Source organism: Ochotona princeps, chromosome 8, assembly GCF_030435755.1.
Source record: "Ochotona princeps isolate mOchPri1 chromosome 8, mOchPri1.hap1, whole genome shotgun sequence".
Classification (NCBI taxonomy): Eukaryota; Metazoa; Chordata; class Mammalia; order Lagomorpha; family Ochotonidae; genus Ochotona; species Ochotona princeps.
Window position 1 is genome coordinate 52,936,182 of NC_080839.1, and position 12,221 is coordinate 52,948,402.

General features: G+C 39.2%; 1 protein-coding gene across 5 annotated transcripts in view; it reads left to right on the forward strand.

Annotated features, from left to right (window-relative positions):
- The window catches only part of SLC8A1 (solute carrier family 8 member A1), a 332,786-nt gene extending 324,440 nt beyond the window's left edge, over nucleotides 1-8,346 (forward strand). For all 5 annotated transcript variants that reach the window (XM_058668026.1, XM_004582756.4, XM_036497680.2 and 2 more), the window contains one exon: nucleotides 4,769-8,346. In XM_058668026.1, the coding sequence (XP_058524009.1) occupies nucleotides 4,769-5,145 (377 nt within the window). In that variant the 3' untranslated portion in view covers nucleotides 5,146-8,346. The remainder of the gene's footprint in view (nucleotides 1-4,768) is intronic.
- The last annotated feature ends 3,875 nt before the right edge of the window (nucleotides 8,347-12,221 follow it).

Genomic DNA, 12,221 nt, shown 5'->3' on the forward strand with positions numbered 1-12,221 from the left:
GCAGGCTACAGGCTTTAGCCTTCAGCGTAACTCCTGGCAGCACATAATATATAGTATTGGAATTGTGGCTCTATGTACTGAACAGGAAAGCAAAAGATAATTTGGGGAGACTACTCCATTTCATTTGGAAAACTTGTTCAGGATCCCCAGACCAAGGAATTTTTAATTTTAACTTCCTTCACTTCCGAAGCAATAGCAGAACACTCTAAGTGGAGACGGGACGAAAGTCCAGTGTGCCATACACCACATGCTAGGGAAGACAAGCAAGTGCTATGCAACAACTCCAAATCACCAGTCCCTGCCACATAAGAGAATACCCCTGCTCTAACTTCGTCACCCAATATGGCCATCTGTTGGCCACCAGCTGCTGTCAGCAGCCATTTCAGCACAGGATAACATGTCAGGTGTCCCTCAGCCACGGCTAAGTTCTAAGCCATTTTCTCCTGCCTTGACTCTTCTTCGCTTACTCTTTTGCCTGTCCTTGGGAAAACAACTTCAACTTTTATGTTAGCTGCAGCAGCTCTCCATAATGCCTAATAATGAAATGCAAGAGGCCATTAAGATTTGTCATGCTTTGCTTTGCTTAAACTCAAGTCCCTGTGATAATCCCCATAGGGCTGCAGTGTGTGATCATGAATGCACAAAGCAGCACAAATCCAGAAGGATGGATTAGCAAACAGCCTGCACCATCTTCAGCCTTTGTTGTCCCCATTAAAGGGGAAAGCATTCAATGAGAACCTGCTTCACAGTTTCTGAATACAAGAAACAGTTCAACCTAAAACAGGCTGAGGAAAAGGCATCTGATAGTCTTCCTGCAATGGGTATCAGGATATGTCTGAGAAAAGGCTCTGAAATCAAACAGGTTTGCCTCCAAATTTCTCCCCACTGACCAAGACACTGTCCAAGAAGCATAATGTCACAAATCAAGTAACACCTAGTCCATAGGCTTGTGAGTGGTTTTCATGAGAATATACAGATAACTTGTGTAGCAAAGTGCCTAGCATGAGAAGAAAAACAGTAAACAGTAGTAAAACTGGCTTTCTAGGTCTAAGTGGCCTATGCACACCCATGTGCACAGCAGCACTTTTCACAGCATCCAAGATAAGGAAGCAACTCTGGTATCCATCAGCGAATGGATGGAGAAGGAAAATGAGGTACCTGCAAAGAGACTACTATTCAGCCGTTACAAGGGTGAAATTTTGTCAGAAGAAAAAGCCTGGATGGAACTTGAACTCACTGTGCTAAGTAAAATAATCCAGATATAAAAAGGCAAAGATCATATACTGTTACTCATAATGTGAAATCGACAGAAGTTGCTCTGATAGTTTAGCATAATAGTAGTTATTAGAGGCTAGGAAGAGCGACTGGGAGGGAAAGCTCATCAATGCGTATTAAGTGGGATGCAGGGAAACTAAGTTAGGATGTTCTGATGCACACTATGGTGACTATCTAGCAATAATGTATTGGATGTCATGCAAAGGCCCAGAAGAAAGGATTTGGGGTAGTTTATCACAAATAATAAATATCTAGGGAGATAGGTAAGCTTACCCCATTTTGAACATTATGCAATGTATGCATGGATCCAACTAACAGGATACTGAATAAATAGGCACAATTTTGTCAATATATAAAGTCACAAGATGTCAATACATAAAAGCATCTGGTTTTCATCACATATACCATATCAGTAACAGGATATTGGGGCTATAAACTCCCTTTTAAGCAGGGATGCCATAGCCTCTCAAGAGCTGAAATGACCTTCTGCTCATGATAAGCACTGTATTATATAGGCTGATAAATATTCACCTGCTTCATGTATCTTTCCCATTGGAGGTTTACTGAGGCAAACATGGTGGCAACAAAATACAATGAGGGGAAAACTAATCCAGGTGTCACACAACTACATACATGCTTGGAGCATGCCAGGGACCTCAGAAGGAACAGCATAGATGCCTTGCAGCAAGATAAAACTTGCCATTACTGCCTTTGCAGAGTTGCCTGCATTTTAGAACTTACCACTATCTACCATAAGCCTAATAAGGCCATGCATTTTACAAAAGTAACAAATATATATATATATATGCATATATATATATCAGTAACTAAGCATATATAGTCAAGAACTTTCACATTTGCAAGTTCTATTTACATGTTTTCACATTTTGAAAATTTTTAAAATAATTTTCTGAAAGTCAGACAGAGAAACAGAAAAAGCTTTTCATCCGCTAGTCCACTCCCCAAATGCCTGCAGTAGCCAGGGCTGAGTCAGGCCAAAGCAAGGCATCCAGACTCAATCTGGATGTGCTCTGAGTGTTAGGAACCCAAACATGTGAGTCAGTCACTGCCTCCCAGGGCTGATAAGCAAGAAGCTGGATTAGAAGCAGAGCATTAGGGCAGCACTGGAGTATGGGATACAGCTTTGGCCCAAAGAAGTGACTGAACCACTGAACCAAATGCCTTCTGCTCTCTGCTGACCTTTTTATGATTTATTTTTTATTGGAAAGTCAGATATACAGAGAGGAGGAGAGAGGGAGAAAGATCTTCCATCCATTGATTCACTCCCCAGTGGCCGCAATGGCCAGAGCTGTGCCAATCCACAGCCAGGAGCCTCCTCCAGGTCTCCCACACGGGAGCAGGGTCTTAAGGCTTTAGGCTATCACTCTACTGCTTTCCCAGGCCACAAACAGGGAGCTGGATGAGAAGTGGAGCTGCTGGAATTAGAACCGGTGCCCATATGGGATCCCGGCACATGCAAGGTGAGAACTTTAGCCACTAGGCTGACACCAGGCCCTCTGCTGACTTTTTAACCATTTTAGCCTGCTCTGTTCATATTTTCTTTCCAAAATGGAAGGGAAATGCAGTTTAATGTAGTTGTCCAACTTACTAACAGCAACCTGAAGTGCATATCAGAAACACAATTTCACAGGTGGGGAACTGTACCACCAAAGTCGCACACACTGTGGGAAGGCAGAATTTGAAACCACCTGACTCAGACATATCCTACTCATCAGGAATTATAATTTACTGTTGCCCTGCTCCCTGTAGTGGACCACAACTTTATCCCCTTCAGAAAAAAAAAAAAAAGAAAAAAGACACATGCAGGGTTGCTGATAGACAATGCTGTGAGGACAGCCGTCAGTACCCATGGTACAGTGAAAGGTAACATAACATAATGCATAAGCTTTAGTCTGGCAGACAGCTCCTTCCCAGTTGCTATGAAGCTATGCCCATTATTTATCATCTATAAGCTGGTGTTTCTTCACATGTAAAATCTTCTCACCCCATAAAATTGTTATCAATTTCACGACTGGCATTATGACATAACAGATGAAAGTCATCACCTTCAACGCCTGTACCCCATCTGAGTGCTGGTTCATGTCCCAGCGGCTCCAATTCTAATACAACTCCTTCCAAGTGGCATGGGAAAAGTAGTGGACTATGACCCAAGCATTCGGACCTAGGGAGTGAAACAAGAGGCAGAAGACCTCTGTCTCCATTTAACTATTTCAAAATAAATATATTTTTTAAAAATTGCTATCCCTGTTATTACAGTAACAGGTAAATTCTCTTTCCTATTTATAAAGCTTCAGGCAAATTTCCACTATTATCAGAGTTCAGTTCTTGGCATTTCCACTATTGATTTGTTCTTGAATATTTGGAAGTCTCTTAACCTTTCTCGCTGATAAGCTAAAATTGCTGATATAGCTCCTGTTAACAACATCATCCAGCATCCATGCTCAACTTTTAGTGAGCTAGAATCTTTCAGGGTATTATTAAAATAGATTCCCAGGCCGAAATGATTGTGTCCCAGCACAGCTGGACAGAGCCTTGTGCTCATCGTTATTTAGAAAGATCCCTCTTGGATCTGATGTAGAAGGACTTGGATTACTCTCTGAAACACACTGCTCTGCAAGTTGGGTATATATCACAAAGAACTGCATTGTGAATAAAGAATTTGGCCAATAGAATGGGTATTGTGCTATACTGGATTAGGCTGCAACTTTATACTGCCAGCAGCCCATATTGCAGTGACTGTGTCAAGTCCCAACTACTCCGCATTTCAACCCAGCCTCCTGCTATTGTGTCTGGGAAAGAACAGATGATATCCCAGATACCCGGATTTTTACTGCCCACACACAAAGTTTCTGGCACCTAGACTTGGTCTAGCCTAGTCCTGGATGTTTAAACTTTTTGGAGAGAGAACCATTAGATAGGACCTTCATTCCTTATTTTTTACATACAGAAAATCTAGGCAGAGTTACAGAAGAGGGAGGGAGAGACAGAGAATGAAAAGCTTCTTTTATCTTGCTGGTTCCCTTCCAAATAACTGTAACACCTTGAGCTGACCCAGGCTGAAGCTAGGATTCTGGAACTCTTCCTGGGGATATCAGGAATCCAAGTTTTTGGACCATCTTATGCTGCCTTCTCAAGGTGCATTAGCAGGGAACTTGTAAGAGACAGAGCAGCTGGGACTCAAACTGACACCCATTAGGAATTCTAGCATAAGAAGTGGTACATTCAACTCCTTTTTCAAAATAAAAAAAAATTGACCAAGGTCATGTCTCAGTAACATAACCAGCACCAGACTCTCAACTCTGCCCATTTAGAAGCCATTCTTTTCAACCCAAAACAACAAACTGTCTAAGCTCACTCTTGGTCAATGAGTTAACCCTTGGGATTTGATTCTAGCATCACAGATAGCATGCAACGCCCCAGACATATATTTAATTGGCTGAATTTCATCACCTTTTTTCTTCTTTTTCCGCAGACACCTTTGCCAGCAAAGTGGCAGCCACCCAGGACCAGTATGCTGATGCCTCCATAGGTAACGTCACTGGCAGCAATGCTGTGAATGTTTTCCTGGGAATCGGCGTGGCTTGGTCCATTGCCGCCATCTACCACGCAGCCAATGGGGAACAGTTCAAAGTGTCCCCTGGCACGTTGGCTTTCTCTGTCACTCTCTTCACCATTTTTGCTTTCATCAATGTGGGAGTGCTGCTGTATCGGCGGAGGCCAGAAATTGGAGGTGAGCTAGGCGGGCCCCGGACTGCCAAGCTCTTGACATCCTGCCTCTTTGTGCTCCTGTGGCTCTTGTACATTTTCTTCTCTTCCCTGGAGGCCTACTGCCACATAAAAGGCTTCTAAAGGAACAACCAGATCTAGCAAATTTATATATATATATATATACATATATACATATATACATAAAAATTATGTATAATGAACAGAGGAAACTGACATTTGTCATGTTCACTTACCTGCTGATGGAATCCAGCTTCAAGAGCATACTCTGTACTAGGGCCGAAGTAAGAAACCATCACCTTGCATTCCTGGGGCATCTTCATGTTGAACAAGGCAAGGCGGCAGGCTCAGTGACTGCAGCACAGCCTACAAGGGCTGTACTCTCCAGGTTGATAAATTGCTAAGGCCTTGATATGTTTTCTTGTTTTCTGATGTTGTTTTCAGTGCAGTTTGGGAGGTGGTTGACACTTGGCTTTTGTTTTTCATTCTATTTCATTTTGTTTTCTTGGAAGGCTCAGGATTTTGCTTCTCCTTTGGAAAGCGATGGCCCATCCAAATGTAAATGAGTTTTTGATTTTTTTTTTGAGAAAAATGTAGTCATTAAGATCTCCCTCACCTCCCCCCAAATACTTAAAAAGTTATTTTGGTTTAAGAAAGGATCTGAGCATGGAAAAAGAAAAGAAGCATATGTTTTCTGTTTCCAAAGTCTATGCTTGTCTCCAGAAAGTAAGCCTACGCTAGGCTGCCTCCAAGAAACATCATGGGAGCTAGAATGGAGCCAGGAATACTGATGTTTCTATAAGTAGCTTGGTATTTAAAGCTATTATGCCTGGCATTCTTGTTCAACAGGTACAGTGTGAATGTGCCTAGATTGCCAAGAACATATAAAATCATTTGTTTCTTCTTTCTCTAGGTCTAGATTATGATTATCAAGGCCCTTATATTCCAGCCCAGCTAACCCTGCAGGTGTCCCATCCCAACCCTTCTCCTCCTACTGTTCACTCACCCCAACATGCAAACAGGAAGAATATTCTATTCAAAAAGCACATCTTCCTTTTCCATTTGCATCCATGTTTCCCAACCCCATGTTGCTCTTGCCTGGGCTTGTCTGTCAGTTTTATTTTCAAAGGCATCCATGGCTTGCACAATCCTGTTTCAGTCATGACTAAACATTCACTGTCATTTTCATGTGCCTGTTTGGGAATGTTGTTGTGACCTGTTACACCATGCATGGATGAAAAACAAAACAAAGCATATCTGTATATAATAGAGTATAGCATATATTGTGCTCCCATTCAGCAATGTTGATTGGACATTGAAGACCTAAGTGAGTTTGTGTTTCACCTCAGTTGTTACTTTGATTTTGTTACTGAGTTTGATTATTATTTAGAGATAGGAGCAGAAAATGGCTTGTGCATCTGCGCATTCATTCCTAAGAAGCAATAACCATCACATGTGGAAGAAGTTAAAGTTATTAAGAGAGTAGCTAGAAAACTATAAGGATCTTCACAGAGAACCAGCTTTGTGGAACACATCTGGGGCATCTAAGAATCACTGGTTAGTTCCATAAGGCCAAAGAGAAAGGTGTTGTAGAGAAGTAGATGCATTAGATGTGCCTGGGCTTCCAAAGCTGCGGTTTCCACAGGCCTCATCTCATCTCTCCCTTCCCCGATCCCTCTGCCCTCAATATTTATTGCCTATCTGCTCTGTCTGGCACAGACAGTAGATACTAAAAGTTTGTTCCATTTATTTTTTTATGTAAAAGGCTATTTTTGAGCCTGTTTTCCCCTTGCCTTTCTCATGCAGACTCCTCTAGCCATAGTTCCTGAATCAGAAAGAAGTTATAGCATAGCCAAGGGAGATTTCTCCTCTACACAGGACTAAAAAGGGGGCAATGAAAGAAGATCAGCACCTCCCAGGAGCATAGGAATGACTATATCACAAAATACCAAAGAGTGTGGATAAACTCACATTTCAAAGTAGTAACTCCACTAGTAAAAGATTTCAGTCGCCTCCACCAGAGTTCTGTCTCTAAGGAACCCCATGCTGGACCCAACCTTATCCTTCTGTTGATTCATACTTAGTAAATAACTGTTCCTAAAACATATTTCCTTTTCATCCATTCAGTAATCCTGATCCTCCATGATGTAACAGATACCTAGTTAATGAATGAATAACTAAATGGTTACTCATTCAATATGCCAGGTGGAATGCTGCCTCCTTATAACTAACCCATAAACAAGATGGCCCAGATCCCTGTCCTCAGGAGAGTTACAGTTACAATGATTGCTATTTCCATTTGGAAAAGTTAACATAACCATGCAGAGACAATCATGCCTTGCTAGGGAAAACACAATTATTAAACCCTTTTAGCAGAAAATACTCTTAAACCATACCAGTGTCCAAATGTCCAAGATTTTCTTTAGCTAAGAGCATGACCAAGTTACAGATATGTCCATGTCCCCCTTTTAAGCCCAGAAGAGCAGTCTTTCTAGTGATCCAAACCATGGAGAAGGCCAAGTCGGTTGCTAATCTGACAACGTGACTTCTCAACCCACAAATCCTCTCTCTTGGAGACCCACATCTGCAGTTGGAGTGGCCAGTGGCCCAACAGACTGGTGACCTAACTCCTAACTCCTGTGAGGCACATTCTAATACAACTTTTTGATGTTTACTAAATGGAAAGCTAGCCTAGAAATACCAAGTAAGTTGTTTAAACATTAGAGTCAGTACTCACTTTTAGCCACATTTGGAATGTCAACAATCCCATAGCAAATTACCATGGAGGACTCAAAAAAAAAATTTTTTTTGCTGTTGGTCAATTTCAATTTCAAAGTTTTTTGTTCTTTTGCTTTTTAAGTTTTTGTGCTATAGAAATAATGATTGTGGTTATTCAGGGCTAGTATTAATTATACTACTTGTGTATAATTATTTTGTGTGTGTTGTGCACAGTTTTAAGGGATGGGTAAGTGCACTACTTATGTTGTCCTTTACAAATGGAACACATTATTGACAAATAAAGTTTCTAATCCTTTGATTTAATCGTTAGTACTGCAGCACATTGTATATGGCATGTTTTCTCTCTTCTCATCATCATCCATTTCATTTTTTTTTTGTTTTCATGTTTTGAAGAAATAAAGACCAAAAAGGTATTTATTGTACAATTGGTATCCTCATCAAAAAGGAAGAACCAACCCCGTAATTCAGACTTTTGAAAATGTAAAGCCTTTGGACCTAGAATGTTCTTGTTTTAATGTCCCAGGAGAGCATAGTACCAGAAGTTTTTCTATCCTAACATGTTAAAATAAATGTAGGATGCCACTATATTCTGCTAATTTTTAACATTTTTTGTCCAAATCTACCTATGTCCTTTTCACATCTAAATACCATGAACCCATAGTTAACTGTCAAAGAGCTTTTCAGCATAGAGTATTATAACAAATAATTAAATCTTAATAAAAGTAGTCATCAAGAGACTTGTTGCTTCCTCAGACATATTAGGTAAGTTATTCCTTCGTATCAAACCCTGTATTCCTTTTGATTCCCAGAGCTGCCTTGCAGCAATAATTTCTGATTGTCTACTTATGTAAGTTGTAGCTCTCATACATAATATAATAAGAGCAGTATGGGAAGAAGTAATAACAATATTGGATTAAGTATGTGAAAAATTAGTCTCTGAAATCTGTATATTTGAAAGTTAACAATAATTACCAGTGGGTATAGTTCTTACTGCAATAGATTGAAAAAATTTCTACTACAACCATGATATTTTTTTTGTAACTGATTAACTTGAAATTTTTCATTGGGAAAAAATTTCATAAAAATTTCATTGCATCAATTGTGAGGAAAATAAGGTAAAATGTAAACATTTTCTTATATTCAGCAATTGATGCAGTCTCTTGGGATATGAATATTTGGTTTAAAATGAAATGAGAAGCCAATATTTACTTCATGAAACAGAAAAAAAGAGTAATTCAGTGACCAGAGCCTCCCCAACCAGTTAAGGAGTTTTCAGCACATGCTGTAGCCCAGTAATTCTCAACATCTAAGAAAATTTTAATTTGCTCACAAATTCTGATTCAGTCCTGCTATCAAGGAAAATTCCACAGAACTCTGCTTTCTGTGGCTCACAGCAAAAATGCACATTTTTCTTGTGATATGGTTTTTAGACTAAGTGGTCCCCGCTGCAGTGAGGTTGTGATGCAGCACATTTTCCAAAGCACAAACTCATCATCCACATTGCTGTTTCTACACAGGGCTACATTCATGTCGAAGAGCCCTGATCCCAAATCAGCCCAAGTAAAATGAGGATGACTGGTTATCTGTGTACATTTGAGCACTTTGTAGACACGATGACAAGGTATTCTCCTGTAGATGAGAAAGTCTTTCCCCTTCATGAAGAGTAACAAAACTTCTTACCTTCATAAAAACAGCAGGCAGCCTTGTTAAGGCTTCCTTCAGGATCCTGGATTGCCACATGTGGAATCTTTGTTTTCATTGTGGTTTTCTGTCCCTGTTCTTTCATGCGAAGTACTAGATATAGTTTCATACCTTCAAGATTATTGACACTAAGCAAAGTTGTCTCCCCTGACCTACAGCTAGCATTGAGCTATTGTAATAGTCACTGTGCATGTCCCTGACATTCTAATTTCTGGTATAATTCAGCAAAGAAAAGATTTGAATTACAGTCAGTAAATAAGTGAATGTGTTACTCAAAAGACAAATAGAAAAGCTTATTTATCTTACAGGGAAAGAAAGGTGCTATTATGAGTGGATTCATGATCTTTTTGTTCAGGTCAACTTTTTGCTAAAGATTTATCTTTCTGCTATTATTTTCTACCATATGTATTTACCAGTTTTTGTCATATTTACGGTCTTTACATCACCCAGCATATCTTAACTGCTGGATGATTTTGATGCTACTTCACCTGCAAGTTACACATGGGAAGAGTAGATTATAAAGATAGATACTCTATTTTTTGGAGTTTAATCAGTCAATTCATCATCTCCCAAAACAAAGGATGCCTTACCTATAAGGCCACTGGGACCGCCACCTCCTTTTTTTTTTTTCTATTGCTCCTGCCAGGAAAGAAAGTGATTCAACTACCCAGTCCACACAGAATAATTTTCCAGCTTGCTGTGATTTTTCTTCTGCCTACCAAGATATTCCAAACACTCAAAGGCTCTCCAAGTGTTTAGTTATTTCCAAGGTCTTATTTAATCTCCTACAAGATATTAAATGCAATGGTATATAAATTCTTGTTGATTAACTTATTTTAGGAAACATCATTGCTACATAACTTCAAAAATCAATGTCAAATAGCAGTTACAACCGTGAGCCAACTTCTTTCAGTAACAATTGGTTGCCCTATGTTCTCAGCGATTTTTTTTAGAATCATGCTGACTGAATCTTTTCAAAATGCCACAGAGGTGGTCCCCTAGGGGATATTCAATCATTATCTTTATTTTTGACTTTTGCATCTCTGCTTCCAACTACCCTTAGTGATGCTCTGGATTACATCTCAGTAACAGGAAACTACTCCTGCTAAAAGTGGTTTGCTTTTCTGAAAGTAAACTTGCCATAGGAAAGTCCTACATTATTACATTTCATTAGAAAACTGTCATTAGAATGTAATGCAGTTCCTCTATAAACACTTAGTGGTTTCTTCTACAGTTAGACACTACAGCATTATTACTGATTACCTCTTTGAATCATAAGAATGCTTCTCTGTAGATATTATATTCCTGATACACAAGTAGTTGGACAGCCAGCATTAATAAACAGACAAGGACAGAAAGTGTCTTTTCCTGCTCAGTTTTGACAGTGCTGAAACAGCCTAGTCCTACTAATTGGTTGACTGCAAACACAGAAATATACATAACCAAACCTAAGAATATATTGTGGGTGATTAATTTACTAAAATGATACTACAGTAATCAAGATGTTGAGTATCCACTGCAGGTATTTTCAAAGAACCTCTCCTCTCCAAAGCTGATATTTAGTTAAAGCTTTACTAAACCCCCTGGAACCACATAGTGGGACAGTGACAATTCACCTTAAGGACATCTTTTAAAAAATGTGACTCTAGGAATGTAATGACCTACTGTTTAATGTGAAGATCAGATAGTTGAGTTTATAGCCCATTATTTGCAAAGGTAAAAAGCAATGTTGCCAATTTCCAAATACTTCGCTTAAAAACAAAGAACAAACTATACTACATAAATATTGAAGAACAAGATGTGATCCAGATAGACAGTTTGGGGAAAAGTATAGTCTCTGCAAATATCTTTGAATATTCACATTAACATTAAACTTTGAAAAATACTCCAAAGAAGGAATCCCGAAAGATTTTATATTCTAATATCACCCGTATACTTGTGTAACATGGATAAAATAATTACTGGGAGGATAGCTGAGAATATCTAAGTGAATGGTCACAAAGAAATGTGCTAAGAGTATTTCATCACAGATTACTGTAGGTTATTTCTGTCATTCTGTTTCAGTAAGATACATTATGTTTTCAGAAGCAATGATATGGTTTAAGCCAATATTGTTAGGTTACATCAAAAAACCCAACCTGACATTTTTCGTATGTCTAGGGTTGCTCACGTCAGGTCACTATTGGTTTTTTTTCCCCCTGATTTCCTTTATAACTGTAAAATATGAAGAAGCTTGGAAGGACGCATATTCTTTTTTTCTTCCTATTTAGATAAAGATAAAAATTCAAAGCTGCTTGAAAACTGCTTAATGCTCATTGTTTGCATCCTCCTTAAAACAAAAGTAAATGTTTGGAAAGAAAATCATTTGTTTCCCCTAATTTCTTTTTTTTATTAATTATTTTGCATTATGTGACAGTTTCATAGGCTTTGGGAATCCCCCTACCCCTCCCTCTCCCCTCCCCCCTGGTGGATTCCTCCACCTTGATGCAGTATTACAGTTCAAATTCAATCAAGATTCTTTCCTTGCAAACGTATACCAAGCATAGAGTCCAGCTACTTACTGTCCAGATGGGTTGAACAGTTTCTTGGGGAGACCATTTCTGGTCCGAAGTTAGAGCTGGTAGAGTATCGTCCCAGTCAATTAAGAGTCCCAATATAACATCAACAGCAATTTACAACATTATGGAATTGACACGGTTTTGAGTAACCAGTATGTTAAAAAAAAAAAAAAGCAAGTTCTTAACCACAACCTATGATTA